This window comes from Dipodomys merriami, unplaced genomic scaffold, assembly GCF_024711535.1.
Source record: "Dipodomys merriami isolate MVZ:Mamm:240054 unplaced genomic scaffold, mDipMer1.0.p SCAF_4, whole genome shotgun sequence".
Classification (NCBI taxonomy): domain Eukaryota; kingdom Metazoa; phylum Chordata; class Mammalia; order Rodentia; family Heteromyidae; genus Dipodomys; species Dipodomys merriami.
In genome coordinates this window covers 64,356,044-64,381,179 of record NW_027205603.1, presented here as the reverse complement: position 1 = coordinate 64,381,179, position 25,136 = coordinate 64,356,044, and the positions used below count along the sequence as shown (strand labels likewise).

Below are 25,136 nucleotides of genomic sequence, written 5' to 3'. Positions count from 1 at the left end.
ATAAAGCTTCTCTTCATTCTTAGCTTCATATACTGTTCATCTTGGAAAAGATTCCATAAATTCGTATTTCCCTAAATTCAACTGCATAATGTAAAACACTTCATTCAAGACCAACCTTTGACTGGTTACTGCTACATTCAACATCCTGATCTGAAGTCCACAAAACTGGGATATTTATTTTTGCCAGTTCCTGGTGCTTGAATTCTGGGCCTGGACTTTTGTTCCTGAGCTCCTTTTGTTCAAGATTAGCACTCCATCACTTGAGCTACAGTGCCACTTACAGCTTTTTCTGTGACTAATTGGGGATAAGAGTCACACAGACTTTCCTGTCCAGGCCAGAGAACTGAGGTATTTAAAGGCCCTTTGTGGTGGTATATGTGATTTTGTGCAGCTGAACATAACATATTCAGTTATTCCCTAGGAAATAGTTTTCTTCTTCCTTTGTTTGTTTAGGCAAGAAATTATTGTGGAATATCCAGCATTTTAAGTAATTTTGCTTCAAAGCATGTGTCAGAAAGAATATAGGGAGTTTATGACTTCTCAGTTCTAAATGGTTTCTCAGCTTTGGGTTTCGAGAATTGGTTGTGTATGTGTTTCTTCCCCTCTTCCTGGGACTTAATGTTGTTAGCAACCTCTTGTGTGGTTCTAAGATATACTGACTACTTTGAAACTTTTCCAGGTGTCATTGACACTTTCGTGATCTCTGCAATATAAGCTACATTGTTTAGTGGAGTTATATGAACTTTAGAAATCCTCCTTGAGACTATGAATTGACTAACACCCAAGGTAGCATAAACATGCAGACAGAAATGTTCCTAAAACCAATCTTGCTGGGCAATTCAGGATATGACTTAAGAGTCTGGAAAAAGGAACGTTTTGCTCACTTGCCTATCTATGAATAGCTCCAGGTACAGCTTGAAGCTAAGTGGCTAGTTTTTTGATTCTCAGCTATAACCTCCCATTAGGACACAACAGAATCTGCAATCGTAGATGTAAGAAATTCCGTGAAGACCCTCTGGGCCTATTAAGGCTTCTGGCTTCAGAGGGTCTTAAAACACAGTTACTTTAGCACACACAGATACAGTAAAGAGGCCTGATTATCCTATCTCTGATCTAAGTTTTAGACCAAAGATTATAGCAACTATGGCTATAAAAGTTGCACCAAGAGAATGATGTTACAAATTTAAAAGAAAAGAAAAATGCTTAACAGATACCTGGGTATCTTTCCAATTTATCATTAAAAGATTTGTTAATACAATTAGGACATTGAAGACAAAGAATTAGGCCTCTGAAGATAAAGAATCCTACATTAATCTACCTTTAGACTTACATGGTCTAATGTATAAGAGATTTCTCAGCCCTTCCATAAAACTTCCAGCTATGTTATTTATTCTAATAGACAAATCACACTGCCAAAATAGGGGAGTGAGATAATGCTGTGGAAAAATAATTCTACTTACATAGAAAATTAAAGCAGTCTACTTATCTATTAAATATGAATAACAATAAATTATGTAGGGATGTTGTAAAAATAAACTAGTAATACATACAAAAAAGCCTTGGAAGTGTACCAATAGGTATAAATATGAAAGGTATAGTGAGGACAGTGGCCATGCATTCTTCTCTTTTTTTTTTTGTTGGTCATGGGGCTTGAACTCTGGGCCTGAGCACCGTTCCTCAGCTCTTCAGCTCAAGGTTAGTGCTCTACCACTTGAGCCATAGCGCCACTTCCGGTTTTCTGGTGGTTTATTGGAGATAAGAGTTTCATGGACTTTCCTGCCTGGGCTGGCTTTGAACTAAGACCCTCAGATCTCAGCCTCCTGAGTAGCTAGGATTACAGGCGTGAGCCACCGGCACCCAGCTCCATGTATTCTTCTTGTCCATTCATTTCCAGTGTCCAAGGAGCTCTACTAGCTCCACATGACTATATAAAGGGTAAAGCTTTCTCATCTTTACTTTCTGTGGGAAACCTTCAGAACATCTATATGGCTACACAGCCAGTTTTTCAGAGACTACAGATATGTGGGCTTTTTATTTTGGTCTAAATATCTGTATGCAATCAATTAGAAAAAATTATTAGAAAAATTAGAAAAAATAACAAAAGAAACTTATTTTTTAAATAAACTCTTTTAAGTATAGGGCAAACAACTTAAAAACTATATCACATGGAAAAATTTCATGAGGAAAATAAAAATAAGAGCATATGATTCACCCTAAAATAAGGCACTATCACACTGTACAAGGAACTTTTATAAGACTTTGTATTTAAAAAGATTTTTGTAGTTTCAATGTCTTATTGGATTATTTGAATTTAATAAATATATTTAAATAAGAAATATTACATTGTATGCACTTTTTCAAATTTTGTAACAGCAGTGTGGCAATTTGATTAAGAAACCAGAATCTCACTGCTGGGTAGGAGAAGAAGAAGGAAAATGGAGCCTGAGGGTATATAGCATGTTCTGAAGCTGGTCTGTAGAAAACTTTTCCACATGGAAAAGTTGCTCTCTAATCTAATGACTTTCTTTTAATCACAAGCAGAAAGTAGTTTCCTTATTAACCAGTGTTTTAGAAATACATTATTCTTGAAACTACTTCCTAGGATTTCTTTCACTCATTTAAAGGCCACATCTTTGTATTTAATTTATCCTTATATTATCCCTGCAGGGAACACCTCTCTAATTATTTCCATGTAAAATGACAGCAAAATAGGATTATACTACAACCTTTGGTATGTCTTTTCTTGGTATTCCCTTTGGCATAGTTTGTCATTGTGCTCACTGAGTCACAGACTGAGCTGTCTGCAGAGTCAGACTGAGACTTTCCTGTCTTTGCATTTCCAATGCCTAGCAGGTACCTGGTATGGAAAACAAAATAAATAGAAGAAATCCTGGACACATGAGTGAATAACAGTACCCAACACAAAATTGTTAATATATACCAAGCACTACTCTACGTACCTTAATACATATTAGTTCACTTAGTCCTTACAACTCTGAGGAACAGATACTATTTTTATTCCCATTCTCATATAAAACACTGGAGCACAAAAAGGTTAGGTTCCACAAAGCCAGGATCCAGACCTACATGCTTTGGCTCTAGAGTCTAATCTGTACCACCCCACTTACTGCTGTGCTAAGACTGAGGCTCAGCAAGAACTGCTCACTTCAGGAAAAACACAGGTGCACTGGGCTCTACCTCTGGGTTTCTGTCAGATGGAACTACATGGTGTGGTTCCTTGGGAGAGTAACACTGGAAAATAACTGGACACGGGCACACAAATGCAGAATAAATGAATTCCAACCTTAACAATTGCTGAATTTGAAAGGCTGTTTCTCAAATACCTGTGGGGATTTGTGAGAGCGCCAGCTGTACTGGTGACTATGGAGACTTGCCAGCAGAATATTTTCATCACTATCCACCTGGCCAAACCGCAGTGTCTCCTGTGTGTCATTACAGATCACAAAGTGGCTGAAGACCAACTCCTCTACCTCAGGGCATTTGTTCTGAAAGAAAAAGAACATGAAAGCCAACGTGTATCAGATTAATTGCAAGATGTTTGGCAGCTGTCTGCCCAGTGGCCATTGTTACAACCCAGAAACCCTAAAGGATCTGTTGTCATTAGCTCTGGTATACAAGGCATTTCATACTTCCAGGATAATCACATGAAAATACCTTAAAGAGATCATAAATGTTCCAAGAGTATGTTTTGACTTATACTCCAACAAAATAAATCATATGCACAGAAGAGTAAAAGAACAATGAGATCCCACAAACTTTTTACATTTCTCAAAATGAATTAACATGCCTTGAAGAATGCTTTACTGGGAAGAGTAAGTTTTGAACAGAGTACAAGAGGCTAGAATTACCATGTTCCTGGCCCTCTACACTTAACAATCAAGACCAATTACCAAAGCCACAGTTTGTACCCTACAGAAAGTAAGGATCATTTAGGTAATACATTCCCAGATCTCTTAAGGGGGAGTGTGTGTGTGTGTGTGTGTGTGTGTGTGTGTGTGTGTGTGTGTGTGTGTACATGCACACACACACACACACACACACACATAAATCTCCCTCTATTGTTAGGAGGCTGAACACACAAAACAGATCAACTCAAGAGCAAGTTTAAGTCAAGATGGTTTTCTAGAAGAATAGTGTTAGCTGAAAAACAGTAGTACCTGTGTCACCTAATAGTCATCAATTTGTTAACATCCTTAATAAATCAGCTAAGGCTCAGCAAATTAATATTATGTTCCTGTATGGATTACTCTTTCTCAACCTCATGGGCTCTCCATTATAGCAAAATACTAATGAAGTAATACAGTAATTCTAGGCTTATATTTTTATCAGTCTGGTTAGGCTACAGCCTAAAAACAATAAACATGACGTTGATATGCTGAAAGCATAGTCGAATAAATGATCAACTTCAAGATATCAGAAAAAAATAACTTGGGTAATCAGTTTGTAAAATATGGGAGATCATATATAATGAATATTCTACAAATGGCCTCTATTTCCTGACTGTGGATGTATGGCCAAACTCTATATTTTGAAGGGAGGAAGATTAAAAGGTGATACAACCCAGAAGTACAGTAATTCAAAGGACTAAGAGGTACGAAGCCAAAGAGATTATGAATGGTGTAACTGGAATCCAACTAGTATGGAGACCAGTCTTAGAATTTTATCAGGGAACAGAGAACAGAGTAATCTTTGGAAACAGAATACAGTCTTCGACATGCCAAAAACCTCTGATGTGGGAGGCAATGCTCCCTGGTGAGGATGCCATGACAGGATGCAGTCTTCCAGAGCCCTCAAGGAGTTCTAGGCCCTCTTTTTGTCATCCATTCATTGCTGCTGAATTCAACTCTTAAACAGCTGAACCTTGCTGGACAGCTAAACTAGTCACCAAAAAGAATCTGGCTGAGACCAAAGTGCTTATAACCAATTACTACTTGCTGTCTACTATAGTGCTCTCTGCTTTTACTTATTAGCCATGAGTTCGAATTTTGCTTGCTGTTGGGTTTCAGATATTCCAGTCTGACTTGGCTGCTGCCTACAGCTCTGGCTATATTTAAATCCTCTCCCCATTTGCTGAGAAAACCCTCAGCTCTTCCAACACATCCTACATCTTTTAATTCCTCCAAAATGGCAAACTGCTTCCTTTAGTGGCATCCCACTGCTAGGACCTCTTTCTTTCAACCTCTTTCCCTTTGTAGGCTATTTCCCACGTGATACTTGATATTTCCCCTTCAGACTAATTGTTAGTCTGTATCATCATTAGACTGTTGCAACAGGTATGGATCAGACTTATATTATTTACAATTTTATCTCTGGCATTCAACCTAATGCTTGACACATGAGTACTCAACAAACACTTAGGAAATAAAAACCAGGAAGATTGTTTTTGATAGTACTAAGAACTGAATCCAGGGCTTTGTATATATCAAGCAAGCACTTTACCATTGAGCTTCAATCCCAGTCAAATGAAAAAAAAAACTTACAATAACAATATATGTTTACTATACAAAAATTAGAAAATATAGGAAGAGTATTTTTAACTTTATATTTAATTGCAATTGCTATTAACATTTTGATGAATTTTCTTCAAGTAGTTTTTCTCTTCTGAATCTCCTGTTACTAAAGTCTGCTGTATCCAGTCCTATCTTAAATATCTACAAACTTTTAATCAAACGGAAATCATAGTGTATAATTACTTTTGGTGTGACTTTTCCATTTACTACTATATAATCAACTGTTCTCCTTATAAACATTTTTTCTCCTTTCCATCTATGAGTACAAATGTGAAGGAAAGGATAGGATTCCAATTATTTCCTGAGATTTAAGTAGTTAAAATAGTTACCCATCATAAGATTAAAATTCAGTTTTCATAATAAATTTGGATCAATCTCAACCCAGAAGTAAAGTTACTGGATGAGAATTGAGTATTAAAAAATTCTATTTCTTCTATTATATCTAAAAAACTGACTTTTAATAAATGATAAACATTTTAAGAAAAATGTAAATTGAAGGACACAAGGGATTTGTTTACATATTTCTAAAGACTACTCAAAGTCCTTAGGGAATTGTTTCTCTATTCTTCCTTCATCTATGGAGTTTATTGTAGCTAATAAGTGTTAATACTTCTTGGAATGTTTTATTTCATTTTTTTAAAAACCTCTCATACATAGTTAATGTATACTTAATCCCAGAATGCTTTTGAGAATCTGTAGGTAAAAGATGGCTTATTTATATTACAATTTCATGGCATGTAATACAGGCATTTGCAAATCAGTAGAAATACTGTTTTGGTATAAGGGAAGACATATGAATATAACCTTGGTTTATAAAACAATCCTTTAAAATGTTATTTTAAATAAATCTATGACATAGAATTATAAACCTAACTGGAAGTGGCATTTTGGATCCTTAAGCCTAATCCGTGGTCATCACTTATAAGAGAGAAAAAAAATTACTATAGAGAAATCAATCACTTATGAGAAATTGGTTAATTTTGAACTCATGATCCAAAGGTGAAAGACCAAATTATTTCATATCTCAAATATCTGATCTATCTATACTGGGTAAAATGACTAAAGAGGATAAACTATATTCTGATATATTAGAAGTAGTGAACTTAATAAACTATCAGCCCGTTTCAATATCAAATGTGTTACAGTTTCAAAGTAGTATACTTCATATTTACTTTAGAGTACACAGGATTAGATGCCTACACCACATTAAAACTTGGTGGCAAGTACCCTTGACATGGGAGGAAACAAGAAAATTACAGCAACAATTACAGAAGTATATCCTCTTGTGGCTCATGTTAACATTCCCAAATCCCTGTATAAATCAGAATCAACTATTCATAGAATGTACCTGTCAGCAATATGCTATGTGACATATGGCTCTACTTAATCAAATATACAATGCTTAAAAAAAAAACTCAAAATATTCCTTCAAGGCACTGTTAGCCAGTCAGTCACTCACACTGTGATGTGGTTTAAAACATTTAAATATTTATGTACTATATTTTATTTATATATATAGCTATGTATAAAAGAACTTTCTTTTTACCCTAGAAGGAAACTGATATTTTTGAAGGCCATTTTTCAGTAGTTGCTACATATGAGTCCTCTTATAATGGCCCTGATACCAAGACAAAAATATCCTAGGTTTAAATGCTCTATCAATGACTCTTTTATATTTTCTAGGTTTGTTTTCTATTAAATGCATTGTTCAAAATATGACAAAAAAACAGAAATTGGAGCCATGGGGTTTTTTTTTTTTCACATTGCTATTTGAACCAGCTGCAAAGATTTAGATCACACTAGCTCTTATTTTACGCATGTCCTTTGCAACAAGAAAACCATGGAATGCCCTTAAAAAAGACTTTTAAAATATAAAACAGATGTGTTATCTTCTTTCCTTTTGCTATTATAGTACCATGTTAGGTAATTAATTCCTTAGTCTTGCATAGGTCTTCATGCATATAAAAAACATTAAATTTTATTTCCATAAAATTGGATTCTTATAAAAATTCTTAGGTTAGAAAACTAAAACTTGTTTAAAAATTATTTATTTTATAAAATCTACTTCCACAAAATTTTTTATTCTCATAAAAGTCCCCCAAAGTCTGTTAGCTTATTCCCACAAAAATTTATAAGTTACAAAAATAAGAGTCTCCTCCTCCATTCTCTGCTGAGCATCTCAAAACAAGGTCGCTGTAGGAGGAAAACCCATTCTTTCTGGGGACTAGCCACACACATGGGTCTGCAACATGCACAAAACATGGATAAGTGTCTCAGCCCAAATAACAGCCAAACTGATGGAAATACAATAGAACATTTAAAGTAAGTAGAGAAGCAGTTCTGATTTGTTGTTAAATTGCTGAATCTATCATCATCCAAACATTTTGTCATATCAGCTTTCCCATTTAGGACAGACTTACACTTCATCTCTTTTTTGATTAAAATACTTTGTCATATGAGGTACAAATAAAATATTACTAATCAAGAGTTCCTAACTGATCCTAAAATGCATTATGCATTGCTTTTTAGTAAAGAATGGTTATTATCAGAAAGGCTCATACAGGTTCTTTATTTCTGAAAAAAAAACACTAAGTTTAATACATAGTTAAGTTGAAATTTTAGCAAAATAATGTTACTTGAAAATTTTTTCTGGGAATATGTTATTTTCCACATTAGTCATAAAAATGTGGGCACGACCTCTAATGAATGTATATAGAATCTATGTTCTCCAAAGTTCTTAAAATATATAGATCACTTTGTCAAAACAGGGAACATCTCACATACTATGGTCCCTATCAAGTCTGTATTCTTTTACATTTTGCTTGTCTTTTAACTTATAATTAGTAGTAATACATAGCACCAAATAAAAGATCACATACATCCAAATTGTAAACGTTCTGGAGTGTGCATACCTGTTGCCAAGCCTGTAGAGCAGTATTTAGAGAATGAACTACGTGCTGTCCAAAGTTTACAAACACCGAGTCCACCGTCATGGTACAATCAAGCATCTTATTCACTGCATCACTGGAAAGCTCAATTTGTCCAAAGACGCTGAAAGGTTTCACCACACTTTGCATTGTGACATTTCTACACTCTAGAAGCTTACAATCCACTTGAGCTGAGAACTGGATTTCCTGGCAGACAGAACTACTACTCCACTGTCGAAGATACATCTGTGGTTCTCTGAAGGAAATGATCATATATTCTAGTTCAGATGGCACATTTTTATCAGAAATAAATGGCTTTAGAAACTGTGGTGAAGCTGTTGAGAAAACAAATGTATTTGTTTTTGTTACTGACTTTAATATTTAGTATTTAATAAATTCAAAATTCTCGTAAAGATACTAAAATATTTGAGTTGCTATTTGATATTTACAACTGTTTTGTTCAATCAGGTCTTTTACATGTATAGTGACCAAAGGTTACTTTCACTTTGACAGACAAAAATATTTAATTACAGAAGACAGAAGAAACAACTATCTAGGTCTGCATCTACCAACAAAATTTCAACAATAACAACATGACTCAAAGGTTAGAAAGGCAGGTTTAAACACTATTTTTGCTGAAAAAGCAAGATACTGAACAGTAAGTATGCTTGGTTTTAATCTGCATTTCTTTCTCTTTTTCCATTATGTGTAGTTCAATACCTAAATTCAAAATCTGTTAACTAAACAAAGTTTGGTATAGAATATAATGCTTTAGAAATAGTTATTCAAGTAACATTAGCAAATTTATAAAAGGCCACTTTGGGTATGTTTCTATCTAAACTTGCATAAATATGATTTTTTAAAATTAATTGAGAATATGCCTATCATTCATATTTATTGAAATCAATATATATTATATAATATTCAATATTTATTTATTTAGATTATTCATTGATTATATGTAAACTTTAAAATTATATAATTTAAAATTATTGATTCAATATATATTTAATGAAATCAAGCAATATCAAACACTTTGGAGTCTATGCCACTAATATCATATATATAACAAAAACATGTGCTTCTTTAAAAAAGATAATAAACTTATATTTTTTAAGCTTTTCTTAAAACATCTCATTAGGAAGCAGGGGAAATGTCATTTAAATACCATTGGTAAATAGTGCATAAGCTCATTCAGAAATTAAATGGGAGTAGGGTGTCGGTAGCTTATGCATGTAATCCTTGCTACTTAGGAGGCTGAGATCTGAGAATCTGTTTGAAATCAGTCCTGGCAGACAAATGAGACTTTTATCTCTAATTTACCAGTAAAAATGTAGAAATGAAGGTAGGGCTCAAGTGGTGGAGCACCAGCTGTGAGTAAAAAAGTCCAGTGAGATCCCAAGTCTTGGAGTTCAAGTTTAAGTAGTAGGGAGCATCTGTGCATCCATGTTTGTGTGAGTGTGTCCATGCATGTGAACACACACACACGAACACACAAACACATACACACACACACACACACACACACACACACACACACACAGTTAAAGGGGTACTCTAGATACTTCAGAATCACTTTGCTCATTTCATAACTTCCTGAAAATAAATTAGCTGGTAAAAATTGCTAGACAGTGTCCCGAGAACACACAAAAGAAAATAGTATTAAGTCGATGATACCCTAAAAGGAATACCTGTGCCTAGTTGATCAAGGTGATGACAAAGATGGAACTCCATGTGAGTGAACTGAAAGGACATGCAAAGAGATGGGACAAACCATGGGGAAAAACAAGAGTCAACTCTAGTACAGGCGGCCAGGGCTGTTGGAGTAACAAGTTGATCACAAGTGCTTTGAGAACCAGATTCACTTGCAGAGCTATGGGGGAAAAAATAAAACAAGGTCAATAACCTAAACGTCCCCAAATCACGTAAGTACAATGACATTCTTTAAAAGCTTTTAAAGCTAGAACTCAAAACCCTGTATAGTTAATCATCAAGTGTACACAAATTCACACACATTGATATTCTTCTTAAATTCAGTTCATGTTGAATATGCCATATAGATTGCTGACAAAAAAAAATCTTTCAAAACATTCCTTAGTCATTAGGTCATATTGACTTACTTCTAACCCAATTTTCTTCCATACACACCTCACAAAACTTCTGAACAATTGGGTCTCATTAAGGCCAACACAAATCACAATGTGTCTCTGCTGCTAAAAAATTCAGTATTTTTAGTATCAATATAAACACTTCACTTTTGTTTTATTTCTTCTGATTGTCCAAACACTAATTCCCATGAGTTAATCAATATTATATACTGAATACACCAAAATATTAATTATTTTATAGTTACAGTATATGCAAAGAATGAGGATCTCACTGAAAATTACACTTCATGGGTTTTCATTTAACTTGCTTGTCCTTTTAACACTATTTTATGTAAGTGTGATTAAAATAAAAAGTGAAGGTATCAAAAGGTTAAAAAAAACAGGACAATCACAAAGTAATTTGATAAAAATATCAGATACAGAGGAATTAACCTTGTCTTGAATGCTTCTTTCAGTGATGAAAATGAACTCTTCCAAAATTAAAATCAAGAAATGATTTCTAACTTACAGATGAAAAAAATCAACTTTATTATCTATTTTATTTTTTGAGATGTCCTGATTTCTAATGAGACAATCTATAAGTAGAAAAAAATCTGGCTATCTGTTGATCCCTGTAGAATCGATGTTCTTTATTTTTATCACTATAATACGGTAACAATCAAGATCATGATGGTCTAACATATTTTCACTAATATTAGATTACCAGATAGTGTACTAGGAAGACAATTATTATTTTTAAAGAGCCCAGATGGCCATGAAATGGAGTTGATAAAGTATAAACACATTGCTACTCTTGCACATACCAATTATCATTGAAGAACTCTAAGGCTAGACCAAAATGTTAACAGGAGTTATTTCACTGTGATATGGTTACAGACGATATTATTTACTTTTCAAATGTTTTCAATAAATATATACAATTCATAAACAATAACTTTACAAGAAAAAGCATCTGCGATTTAATTAATATATCAATTCTTTATTATTTAATTTATTTGGCAGTTTTATGGGCTAAACTCAGGGCCTCACATTTGCTAGGCAGAAGTTCTACCACTTCAGCTGTACCTCCAGACCTTTTTGATTTGTATTTTTTTCAAAGAGGGTATTGTTTATTTTGTTTTGGCCCAAGATGAGCCTTGGACTGAAATCCTCCTACCTATGCTTGTTGTCTGGCTGTGATGCAGACATATTCCACTAATCCCAGCCTTCTAATTTATTTTCAATATAAAGTAGGAACCAATACGAAGTTGTACACTATGATTATAATATGTGAGGTCGTATATATATTTATATAGAAAAAAACAAAAAAGAGATTTACTTTTTATGACAAAGGCTTTTGTCTTTTTTTTTTTTTTTTTGGGTCCGGTCGTGGGGCCTGAATTCTGGGCCTGGGCGCTGTCCCTCAGCTCTTCAGCTCAAGACTAGCGCTCTACCACTTGAGCCACCGAGCCACTTCCGGCTTTTTTCTTTTTGCTTATGTGGTGCTGGGGAATCGAACCCAGGGCCTCATGCATGCAAGGCAAACGCTCTACCACTGAGCCACCTTCCCAACCCCGCTTTTGTCTTTTTTTTTTATATTTATGTTTTTTATTGTGAAAATACTGTACAGAGGGGTTACAATTACATGAGCAAGGTAATGAGTACAGTTCTTATCAAGCATTGTTTCCTCCTCCTTTGCTTTCGCTTTTGTCTTTTTTAAAGACAAAAAGATGACTTCACTTTTAATGTCCCAGGGTTACATTATATATATGATTTACTATATCAGAGTCTATTGAGGTATAGATAAATCTATTTCTATATTTTTGGATTCAGTATAATAGATTTGTTTTGCTTTCCTTTTATGTATCTTTTAAAACATTTGAGGGAAGACTTTCTGTAGCTTTTTTTTCCCCCCTTTTTTCCCCCAGGGCTGAGGACCCAACCCAGGGCCTTGCGCGCTCCGGGCAGGTGCCCTTCCACTGGGCTAAACCTCCAGCCCCTGAGGGAAGACTTTCTAAGTGAGTACTTAAAGGGCTGAAATATGAGTAAAACACAGGACTTCAAGTATACAAACTGAAAAATCTTGGTTCTCTTCTGTAGTTCAGGCACATTCAGGTACGGGACAGACAAGCTATAGGTAACTGGTAAGAGAAATTTATTTGGTAATTATTTTCTAATGCAATGTTATCATCTTTCTCATTTTTTTTTTCTGAGTTACCTTTGATCATCAGCTCCATTTTGATTATTGTTCAAGACAATTCGCCAAAGATCGGAGGATACCAGTTTCTTCTGATCATTTACAAGATTGATATCTGGCAACTGCAGATCACAAACTTTGCTTTCAGATAGACTAAATTCTCGATACGCAACAAAAACCTTCTGAAGTTCATCCCAGTATTCCAAACTACAAGGAACCTAAATTAAAATAAAGTTGTAAATGTCAACTATGCCTTGTACTTGTTGAAATACAAATTAAATTTTCACAAACATTTTAATATTAAGGCTTTTAAAGGAAAATTTGCTTATAAAATACAATGGGGTAGGATTTTTTCAAGTTATATTTACTTTGTATACCTTAAAAGACTTACTCAAAGATGTGCATGTGGTATATACCTGTAATGCTAGCCCTCAGATGCCAAGACAGGAGGACTGTGAGTTCAAAGTCAGTCTAAACTACTAGCTCAACTCTATCTCAAAACAGAAAAGAGATCCACTCAACAGCAATATATAAAAACAACCAACTTTCTATAAAAAGAAATAATTGGAACAAATTTAACAACTGTTAACTACATACGTTCCAAAGAACCAAAATGACAAAGGCTAACAAAGTGAAAGCATAAGAGGAAAGAAAGCTGGCATGTTTTTATTTTATAAAAGGAGAATATTTCTATATATTCAAAGAAACACGTGAATGGGGAATAAACTTTCAAATGATAAAAAAGGAACTTAAAGAAACAAGCTAGGATAAAAATATTAATGACAAATTAAGAGCTACTTTCCTGATAGCAGAGCTTTTGTAAATTGTTGAGAATGAACAAGTAAACATATGAAGGTATGTACACTTGCTGTAAATGAGCTACCCTTGTCAAGTTCCAAAGTCCTCAATAGTGCCAAACATCTACTGAATGCATAATAACTCCTATGGCCTTTCTGCCTAACTTTGTGTTACTTGGGGCACTGAGGACCAATGCAGCTACATTTATGCTGTTGCTGTGCTATTAGCAATGGAGTTCTTGCTTTTTTGTCCATCAGTCTTATGTCTTCTCCTAGCATCAATGAAACACTAACGTTCAAACTAACTTCAAGTGGAAATAAGTTTCTCATCTGGAAAAAGTAACTTGAACATTCAAGATTGAAAAGATAAAAGATGGACTAAAGGAGAAGAAACAAAAATGCCTAATGGTGTGATGAAACAGAGACAGGAGTTCTCAGTATTGGTAAGTAACATGTTCACAGTATGGACTTTTAGCTACCACTTCTTGAAATTCTTTTTTTTTTCTTTTCTGTTTTTGCTATCCATAGCAGAATTTTCTAGGTCATGATTTCTATATTCTCTTTCAGCCTGAAATACTGGTATATTCCTCTTTCTTTCTCATTGTCCATGCCTAAATCCTTCCCATCTGTCTAGAACCAACTCAAATGCTACCTTTCTCTGAACCTTTTCACCTCTCCAGATGGAAAAACCCTCTTTCTTTTCTGAATGCCATTAGAATGTTTTTAAGGAAACCTGTTTTTATAGCTCTTATCACTGTATACTTCATGCTATAGTTATTTCTATTCATGACATCTTCCATGGTAGAAACATTCTTTGAGGGAATGATTTCCATTTGGCTAAGCTTTGGATTTTCACAGCACGTGGCAGATTACATATAGAAAATGTTAAAAAGAATAGTTGGTGAATGAATGAATGAATAATTCACAGATGAAAGAAGGGAATCAGCTGGTATCTGGCACATTACTGATTCTCCTCAAAGAAATATAGAAGATAAAATCATAAATATTGGAATTAAACCTATTAGGACTCCAATCCTAGCTCCATTAGGCATTTAAATCTTCCAAGGATTTGAATTACAGGTCCACTTAATTTGAGGAAACTAAGATTTTTAACCTTAGATCCTATATTTCTAAAAATTAGATAACAGAGCTAATTTCTTTTTTTTTTGTGGGGGGGGGGTCAGTTGTGGGGCTTGAATTCTGGGCCTGGGTGCTGTCCCTGAGCTCTTCAGCTCAAGGCTAGTGCTCTACCACTTTTAGTCACAGGGCCACTTCCAGGATCCTGGGGTTAATTAGATATAAGAGTCTCACAGACTTTCCTGCAGGCTGGCTTTGAACCTCAATTCTCAGATCTCAACCTCCTGAGTAGCTAGGATTTCAGGCGTAAGCCACTAGCACCCAGCATCTCAAAAATTTTTGTAGGAACTCATCTTCCTAATGCTCTAAGAACAGTTCTGAAGCTTCTGTGTTATGGCTGGAAACCTCTAAGCGTTCTGTTTATTAGATTTCTTTACAATGGATTGGGCTTGTACAGAGAAAATAAACCTGGAACCTGTATATTCAGGAACACTGTAACCACAGTTCAACATTATTTTCTGCTGTGTAACTGGCTAACACTGGACCTTTATATATACTATTACTTAGGAGAAAAAGGCTGATTGCTTAGCTCCTCTTTTGACTGTAAGTTGAGCTTACCTTTTGGTTTAAGAGACTTTTTTTTGCCAGTCATGGGGCCTGAACTCTGGGCTTGGGCACTGTCCCTAAGCTCTTCAGCTCAAGACTAGTGCCACTTGAGCCACAGCGCCACTTCCAGCTTTTTCTGCTTATGTGGCGCTGAGGAATTGAACCCAGGGCCACATGCATGCAAGACAAACACTCAACCACTTAGCCACCTTCCCAGCCCCTAAGAGACTTTTTACCAAGGGTAGAAGAGATGAAAATGAGGTAAGAATGCTACAGTCACATAAGAATCTCGATGGAAGAAGCAAAGGAGGTGAGTAAAAGCATAGTAGCATACTTATTTTTTTGTGTGACATAAATAATGGAATGCTATATTCAACGTAATATTGGTGAAGATGTTATACAGAAAATAAGGTGGAAAATTGTTTCTAGCATTGTTCCCAAAATTCTACACTGCAGTTAATGTACAATAACTAATGAAAATTAGCTGTCATACTGGAAAGCTGAGTAAAACTGTAAGGAAAAAAAGTATGAACATGCTTTAATTATGAGTGCATATTAATAGTGTATACAATTAAATGTTGTTGCAGCCAGCATGTAATATTAGGAAGTCCAACCTAGGAGCCACTGTGGGAACTATTTGTTAGTTGTTAGGTAAGGGGCAAGAAAAGTTTGTGAAACTTATATCTTCAATTAACCAGCAAAATCAGGAAGTGGAAGTGTGGTTTAAGTGGTAGAATGCCAGCTTTGAGAGAGAGAGTAAACACTAAGACTGGGGAAAAGAATAATTATGCAAGTGAAAAAAAACCCAAGAAAATAAAAAATACAAAAGAAATAAATATGGAGGAAAGCCAAAAAAAACTTTTAGTTCACAACTTGTAGAAGACTCAATTGAGGTTACATACCTCAACTGGAACATTCCAGGCTACTCTGAAAACTCAGAAACAACAGAAAACTACAAAAACATATCTCAATACATTCCAGTTATGTGTTTGTCAGAACTTTATTTTATGTACCCTATTTTTATTGCTTAAGATAAAGGTATTAATACATTGGCTCCAAATGACCTCTCTGCTGAGAAAAGGTAAAATTGTATGACTGTATGTAAATTTTACAAAAGTCACACATTTATCCTTTTTTCCCATTGTAAGAATATTTGTATTCAATATTTCAAAAAAAAAAGCTAACAATGACCATAATATATTAAGATAATTTTACACAGTTGTCCATTTAAATGTACATTGGGCCATGAACTTATAAAAGAAAAGGCATATAGATATTAATCTTCATATTACCTTATTTCCACCCCTCAAAAAAGCCTTCCTAATGTCCCATTTGGGATAAAAGTCTGCTGGCCTTGTAACATAAATAATTGCTCTATGACCTTAGACAATTAGATGACTATAAGCCATACTTCTCTCATTTGTAAAATGGAAGTACTAAAACTTACATTACTTTTAGGACAAATGAAGGATTTTAGACTTTACTATCAATGATATACTTTCAAGGTATTTTAAACAATCAATGCTATAATCAAATTTATCTTTAATATATTTTTGAACTGTGGGGAATGGGGAGTAAGTATTGATAAAGTAAATCCAGTTAGGAGGTCTAAGGTAAAAATAATGATCTTGGAGTATGGCTGGGGAGAACTGGAATATTCTGTGGAAGATTCCTTAACAATTAACCACATCTGAGAAGTGAGATGGAACTGTCAAGGCTGAATCCCAGGTGGCTGATCTGAGCAACTGTGCAGATTCTGACATCACTTCCGGGAATGGATAAGTTTGTCTCTCCTGGGAGTTGATTTTATGGTGTTCATGGAGTAGAGGGGAGATGTTTGAGTTCATTTTAATCTGAGTTGGAAGCACTAAGAGCCACTCCAGTGAAACTATTGAACAAGGGTACTCAGACAGCACAGAGGGAGTTGTGTTGAATAACTACAGGGTTCGTTGTTGGGAGCATTTAGTAGGACATAACGAATGAAGTTTAGAATATTTATTTATTTATATGTGTGGGGGGGGCAGTTACTGGGGCTTGATCTCAGGGTCTCATGTTATAGTTTTTTTTTCCTCTTTCCCTCAAAGCTGGCACTCTACCACTTAAGCCACACTTCCACTTCCTGATTTTGCTGGTTAATTGAAGATAGGAGTTTCACAAACTTTTCTGCCCAGACTGGCCTTGAACCAGATCCTCAAATCTCAGTCTCCTGAGTAGTTAGGATTACAGGCTTGAGCCACTGGTGCCTGCTTGTGAGAGGGTATTTTTTTGTAAATATTAAAAATTGTTATTATAAAGGAATGTTCAGAAGGTTTACAGTTATATAAGTCAGGTAAAGAATACATTTCTTTTTGGAAAATTTCGTCATTTCCCTGGCTTGTGAGAGGGTATTTTAAAGGTTGAGTTAAGAATATAAAATTTTAAAAGGATAAGAAAACAGTGTAAGCTCCTAGATAAGGAGAATGACTAGTTGTTCGGTAAGAAGGCTTTGAAAGGCTTGTGAGACTCTAAAGGAGATTTAAGAGATAGGGATTTTGGGAAGATGACAAGATCCAGGGCTTCTATGAGAGTGAGTAGGTAGGCAGAGTGAAGGAGATCACTTGAGAGATGAGATGAACGTACAGTATTGGCTGGGTCATTCATATAGATGCTGAGGGAAATGAAAAAGGATGGAAGCTATGAGCTAAAAACTTTTGAGAATGAAAAGAGATACTCAAAAATTAGTAAAAGGCAACAACAAAGACATAATTAGATAGAAGCAGTATGAAAGAAACAGAGAGATCTGATAGGAAGGAAGAGAAGCAAAAGAGATACAAATCAGTAGGAAGGAATAAACCTTACAATTTGAGTGGTGACTACAAGCATATGTTGGAACTGACATGAAGAGATCAGAAAAATGGTTGGTTTTAAAAATAGCCTGGTGCTACTTCTTTAAATCTAGCTCTCATGCTATGGGTTCTTACATGAATATTCTTAAGGAAGTATAACCATTTCAAAAACAAACTCATAGTAGAGGGTCAATATATACTCTATTTCTTAATTAGTTTTAAACTAATGAATAGAGGTTGGGGTGTGGCTGAGGGCGAGCATTTACTAAGCATGAGGAAGGCCCTGGGTTCACTCCCCCACACTGACCCTCAATAATAATTAGTTAATAAACATAGAGGCTGAAACAAAAAACCCAATCTGTTAACAATAAGACTTCTTTTCTGGGGCTGGGAAGGTGGCTCAGTGGTAGAGCGCTTGCCTTGCATGCCTGAGGCCCTGGGTTCGATTCCTCAGCACCACATAAGCAAAAAGAAAAAAGCCTGAAGTGGTGCTGTGGTTCAAGTGGTAGAGCACTAGCCTTGAGCTGAAAAGCTGAGGGACAGTGCCTAGGCCCAGAGTTCAGGCCCCATGACTGGACCCCCTCCCCCCAAAAAAAAGACTTCTTTTCTTTAATTTATTTATTTTTGCCGGTCCTAGAGGTTGAACTCAGGTCTTGGGTGTTATCTCTGAATTTTTGCTTGAAGCTTAAGCTCTACCACTTGAGCCACAGCACCACTTCCAGCTTTTTCAGTGATTAATTGGAGATAAGAGTCTCACAAACTTTCCTGTCCTGGCTAGCTTCAAATACTCTGATCTCAGCCTCATGAGTAGCTAAGTTTACAGGTATGAGCCACTGGTGCGCAGATTAAAAAGTTCTTTTAGATACTAGTTCTTCCACTCAAATTATTTTGCCATTATGTCTTGTTGAATCAACTTTCCTTTCACTTACTAATCTTCCTTTGTCTTAGTTAGAAGTTGACATTGCTCAGCTAATCTCTACATTAGTAGTGACATAATTAAATTAAAAACATAATGTGACCATATTGTGCTTACAGCTTCATATGGTAGCAATTAATTATTCTCAAGGAAAACTATAGATTCTGTTTTATGTGATCTTTCTAAAGTAATTTTATTATGTTTAGGTTTGAAAAAGATGATGTGAATGATCCTTAGTTACACAGCTATAACTGGGGATTTATTACTAATGCCCATACTGAGTAACTTGAAGGAACAATGACTATTCCAAGAAAGTTGGGATGCCAAAAAATCATTTAGAAGGCCTCAGTATCTAGTATTTGAGTCATGGGAAGTGGGAACAAGCAAATTGGTTTCACTGGAAAACATTCCACATGTAACACATGGTACATTTCAAATCACTGTCAAGATAATATATTTTTATTACATTTTGTTTTCTTATTCATTATTTGACAGGATCTAAAAAAATTAGCCAGCCATACATAATAAACTGTACTCTAAGCATATGTAGTCTCTGCATAAGAATGTATTTTAGGTTGTATATCTGCCAGTTAGTAAGAGCACATCTATTTTTGCATTTAAAATATTATCCCACAATTTGTTCCCAGTTGATGGCTAATTTGGGAAGATTTGCATGTATTTGGCCATTTAAAAATATTTTTGGTACAAAGAATATTTTGGCACTTAATTTGTTTTTATTACTTAATAGTACTGCCAAAACTATTAGCAGGGTCACAACTGCCCATCTGTTCTCATGGATGAACAGCTCTAACTTCTTTGTGAAGAGGTTGTAGATGCTGGGCAATTACCCCTTTGTCCAGTCCTTAGTAAATCATCTAATCAAAGAATACAAGGGAAGTGTCTTTCCTGTTTATATATATATATATATATATATATATATATATATATAACTAAATGCTGGTAGGTAGCAGTAATACATCTTATCAGTTTCAACTGTCCTATCCTTTGTGTTAAAACAAAACAGGCTAGCTTACATGTAGGTCTATTTAATAAAAGCAAAGGCAGAGCTTCCATTCTGGACTTGATTATTGAAGGCTGATTAAAGGCAGGATATTTCTTATCTCTCTTGCTCCTCCCTACCACATTTCTAGTTTTCCCACCATGCCAAGTCAATGGTGATTAGAATAGAGGGAAGAGTATAGCAGCTGTGCAGAGAAGACACTACATTTACTCAGTGGAATATTTTGTCTGTAAATCCTGTGCTTCTGTGGCTTAATTATCTTCAAAGAAGGAAAAAATAGACTCATGATATATAGTTTCTAGTTCCAGTTTCTTTAAAGTGGATTTTAGGAAGCAAACTAAATGCAGAATACACTTAAAATTTTATATTTTATCTCAGCTGTTTTGTAACTTATCTGTTATTTCATACTAAGTATTTTCCCCCAATAGTTTGACTCGGTCATCTCACTGTTTTCTGGAGTTGCCAAGGTTCTATTCATATTTCTTCATTCTTTTATCTTTCTGTTATTCAGACTCAATTATCTCAACTGACTCATCTTCACTCACTGGTTCTTTCTTTGTCAAGGTAGCTACCAAGCTACCTTTAGTGAAATTTTCAGTTATTATACTTTTCAACTCTCAAATTTTATTTGTTTTTACAAATTCTAATAGGTTGAGCATCTCTAATCTGAAAACCCAAAATGCTCCACAATCTGAAATTTTCAAGTGCTGAAATTCTACCCGAGAGTGCCCATTTCACTCCTGGGTTAGGTTCCAGTAAGAATACAGGCATACAACACAGTGCCCAAAAATTAATAATACTGCATAAAATTACCTTCAGGAAATGTATACATAAATCAATTTCATGTTTAAATATGAGTTCCATTCTCAAGACAATTCATACCTATGCAAAGGTTCCTGTATCAAAAAATATCTCACATTGGAAACCTTGATTCTAAACATTTGATCAAGGGATATTCAACCTGTATTTCTCTTCATCAGTACCAGTGAGACATTATTCTTAATACCTTTCTTTAGTTCCTTTGGATGCATTAAGATTGGTAGCAAAGTGTTTAGTAACTCTCACATATGGGCTTCCTTATGGATAGTTTCTGTTGACTTTCTTTTTCTATTTATGATCCATACTTGGTTTCTCTGAATTCCATAACTTTTTGTTGAAACAATAAAATGATAATTATAAATTATTAATAAATAATGGCATTGTAAAATCCATTTTTTGCAGGGTTTACTGTCATTGCCTTTAGTTGTTATTTTGTGACACAGATGAACAAACTATAATGTTTGTAATTTTTATCATTGCTATGATGAAGATGCTGTCTGTCACATACAACGAATCACAAACAATTTGTGACATATTCAAGCCTGTCTCCAGCATGGTGATGTGGCGCTGGTGAATGATTAAGAAGTTAAGATCTATTAGTAGACACTGGGAATGTGTCGTTTTAAGGGATAAAAGGTATTTTTGTGAGGCCCTGGTTAGTTCTCACAAGGATGCAGACTGCTCTCTTCAATCTCCCAGGCTACCCATATTGAGAAGTGATCATCGGTTCCCATGTCTGCTTCTGTCATTACTATTAACCTTGATGTGACAGAGCTGAGAGGACCCTCAACAGAATGGAGCCAATGCTAGTGCTATGTCTTTGAACTTCCAAAACTGTGAGCTAAGTAACTTTCTTTTTTATATGTAGCCTTCCTCTGGTATTTTGTTACAGTAATTCAAAACTGACTAAAAGAACTGTATAGCCAACCAAGTCTCTACTTGGTTACTTAATGATTACACAGAGAGCTCTAAAGGTCTGGTAACAATAAGGCTTCAAGTCTTTGCTAACGGCCCTTTTGAGTCTGTTTAGGCATGAATTTAACTTTGTCTTGGCTTTTACTTTCTGCTTGCCTAGCTTTCTAGTAATGTAGTAGGGCTTTTAAAAAATGTCTGTGAACTTCTTATTTCTAGATTTTTCTTTTAAACATTCTGGTCAGTCTATTGTTTACACTGCTTTCTATTTCATCAAGCAATTATAATATTAACTAATTTCCTCTAATTGTTTTTAGATATACATATCCAGGGGTGAGGGTGGGGTGACTTTTTATAACACAAAGCTTTTAGTAACCATTAAATGAATAATCATTATTAAACTCTTACTTTGATCAGTAAATTTTTACCTCATTAATGAAGTAAAAGCACATATCTCCCTTAAACCATTATCAAAGGGGGTAATATGGAGAATGCAACATAAAGATCAGAGAAATAGACAGGTAGAAGAGTTCTTAATTGATGATTAGAAGACAGTTTAAGTGGATAATTGAAAAATATAAAGTGAGATCTGAGCATGAAACAGACATTTCCAGTGACTGAAAAAGACGGTGCATATATAGAAACAGGGGTGAGTGATTAATACAGATTAAACCTTTAATGAATTTTTTAAAAAAAGCAGCTTTGGCTTTGTTTCCATACGATTATGTCAGATACGATTATGTTTTTTTAAATAGAAAAACAATTTCTTTCTCTTTTTTTTTTTTGGGGGGGGGGTCCAGTCGTGGGCCTGAACTCTGGGCCTGGGTGCTGTCCCTCAGGTCTTCAACTCAAGGCTAGCGCTCTACCACTTGAGTCATAGCGCCACTTCCGGCTTTTTTTTCTTCTGCTTATGTGGTGCTGAGGAATAGAACCCAGGGCCTCATGCATACAAGGCAAATGCTCTACCACTGAGCCACCTTCCCAGCCGCAGAAAGACAATTTCTTGCAATCAGTAACTTATAATATACAGTAAGAGGAAACATACATTCATCACTTAGAACAAATGCAAACCGAATAGACATTTCAATTGCTAATAATTAAAAACAAAGTGTATTTTGACTATAGAATCTGAATATTTTCTGTTTCTACACTGTAAAAAAATCTACCATTTAATGGAAAAAATATTTTAAATCTCTAATGTTATGTTTATATTTCTTATATGTATCTGCTTTTTAGTAAGTTTTGAAGAAAGAAAAGAGTTTCTATACATCTTCAACTAATAGAAGTCATACAGGAAAAAAAAAAACCCTTATAACATTGGAACCAATTGAGAAACCACAAGTATTCAAATGCAGGAAATCATGATTTTATAACATTTTAATGTGATCTACTCTTGGGAAACAAAGTTAACCAAACTCTATTTCTGTACAGGAAATATTCCAGTGCACAGTTGTAATACATTGTGGTGAAGGGTACAGCTGCAGATTTTTCACCTGTAATGCCCCATTGGTATTGTGGCTTACTGCATTGCATCAAGACTGCCTTCCTGTCCGGAAAACTCTCTAAGTACAAACAAGACTCTAAGTCCAGATTTTATTTTCCCTTGGTATCAGAATATGGTAATTTAAGAGCCCTGAGAAACACTTTTGAGCCTTTAAAAGGAAATGTGTAACATTCTTTTATTAGGATCTATGTTTGGGCTGTTTTTTAAAAAAATTAACATATGACCCAGTTATCTTATCAACTTATCAAGCTACCAGGTTTCAAGTAAATGCAGGTGTGTAATATGACATCCTTCAAGATCATATTTTTTCTTAAAGAGAAATAATAAAAACACATTAAGAGCTTCTGCATTAAAACAAATTTAGAACAACCTTACTATTTCAGAGTTTCTTTTAATGAGATTTATATAAACTAAACTCCAAAGTAGTTTGGTTTCATCTCTAAATATTTCAGGTAGTGTGCTTATTTGTATTAAATAAAGTTAGGTGTATATGGTGCTCTTTTAAACTAAATAACAGCCAGGCAGCAGTGTCTCACACCTAATCACAGCTGCTCAGGAGACTGAAGTCTGAGGTTAGAAGCCAGCCAAGGAAGAAAAGTCTTTGAGATTCTATCTCGAATTAACCAGCAAAAAAGCTAGACAGGAGGAGTGGCTCAGGTGGTAGAACATCAGCCATGAGCAAAAAAATAAAAATAAAAAAAAATAGCGGAGAGCTTGAGGCACTGAGTCTAAGGCCAGGTACCAGTATGTGTACACACACAAATACACACATTCACATACACATTAACTTGACAGATCACAAATAACATAAAACATACTTTGAATGATATTTAATTATGTATGCACTTCACTGAACAGATACTTTTATATGTATACCATATATCATATGAAAATGTCTGCATAATATGTACTAATTAGACTGATTATTCTGAAAATATATACATATATGTTTGTGCATATATACATACACATATATGCAAGCATAATCAGCTTCTGAATAAGGGGAAGACTGAATGGTGCGGTTTGAAAAGTAATAACTTTGATTGATCTTTGGTAATTTGGATGTGTACTGAGAACAAATCTTAGAACTGCCAAATAGAATTATGTGCAAGTTCCTAAGGAATTAGACACTAATTCTGACCCCTACTTCTTTCTCTAGACAAGTCCTTCACTTTTATACCACATATACTTTTTATGGCTATCAGTATGTTTCTGTAAGTGTTTCTTAAAATGTCCTACCTTTCAAAAACACCCACTGTACCACCTCCCAGAAAAACAAAAATAAAGCCAGCCAGGCAAAAAGTTTGCAAGACTACTTCAATGGAAGAAGCTGTGCATGGTGGTGCTTTCCAGTCAGAGTAACTATGATGGGAAGTGAAAAATAGAAAAATTGTGGTCCAGGCACATGTCCAGGCATGAAGTAAGACTCTATTACTTGGTCTTCAGTCTACTCTTTCACCAGGCTTCATATTCACCAAAGAGACACTATGTGGAGCCTAGACTATAATGAATATGCAAATAGGGCCTTACTTTGTTGATGACCTTTAGCAAACATCAGAGTAATCTACTTTCTCTTTAACATTCCACTCAATCACAGTCAACACCAACTGAGCACTATTAGGCAAAAAGATAAATATCATATACTATAAACTCTCTTTGTAAGGAGTTGAAACAGAGAATGGGCTCAGTAACACAAACAGGTCTAGGGTAACATGAATATCATAATGAAGCACAGCTTTGCTAGTTTTGTTGGAGATTCATAGGTAAAAAGAGAGTTCATAAACATACAATATGTGCTTGATCTTTCAATATAAGACCTTGCCTATCTTAGAAATACTGCATCATGAAAGAATACGAAACATACCATTTAAATTAGACATTCATAGGTCTAAATGGCAAGAAATGACAATTTAACTG

General features: G+C 34.9%; 1 protein-coding gene across 4 annotated transcripts in view; it reads right to left on the bottom strand.

Annotated features, from left to right (window-relative positions):
- Vps13b (vacuolar protein sorting 13 homolog B) overlaps positions 1-25,136 on the bottom strand; it is a 515,578-nt gene that overhangs the window by 77,839 nt on the left and 412,603 nt on the right. For all 4 annotated transcript variants that reach the window (XM_069991130.1, XM_069991132.1, XM_069991133.1 and 1 more), the window contains exons 40-43: positions 12,764-12,960; positions 10,150-10,331; positions 8,444-8,793; positions 3,345-3,506 (exon numbers count right to left, since the gene is read on the bottom strand). In XM_069991130.1, the coding sequence (XP_069847231.1) occupies positions 3,345-3,506; positions 8,444-8,793; positions 10,150-10,331; positions 12,764-12,960 (891 nt within the window). The remainder of the gene's footprint in view (positions 1-3,344; positions 3,507-8,443; positions 8,794-10,149; positions 10,332-12,763; positions 12,961-25,136) is intronic.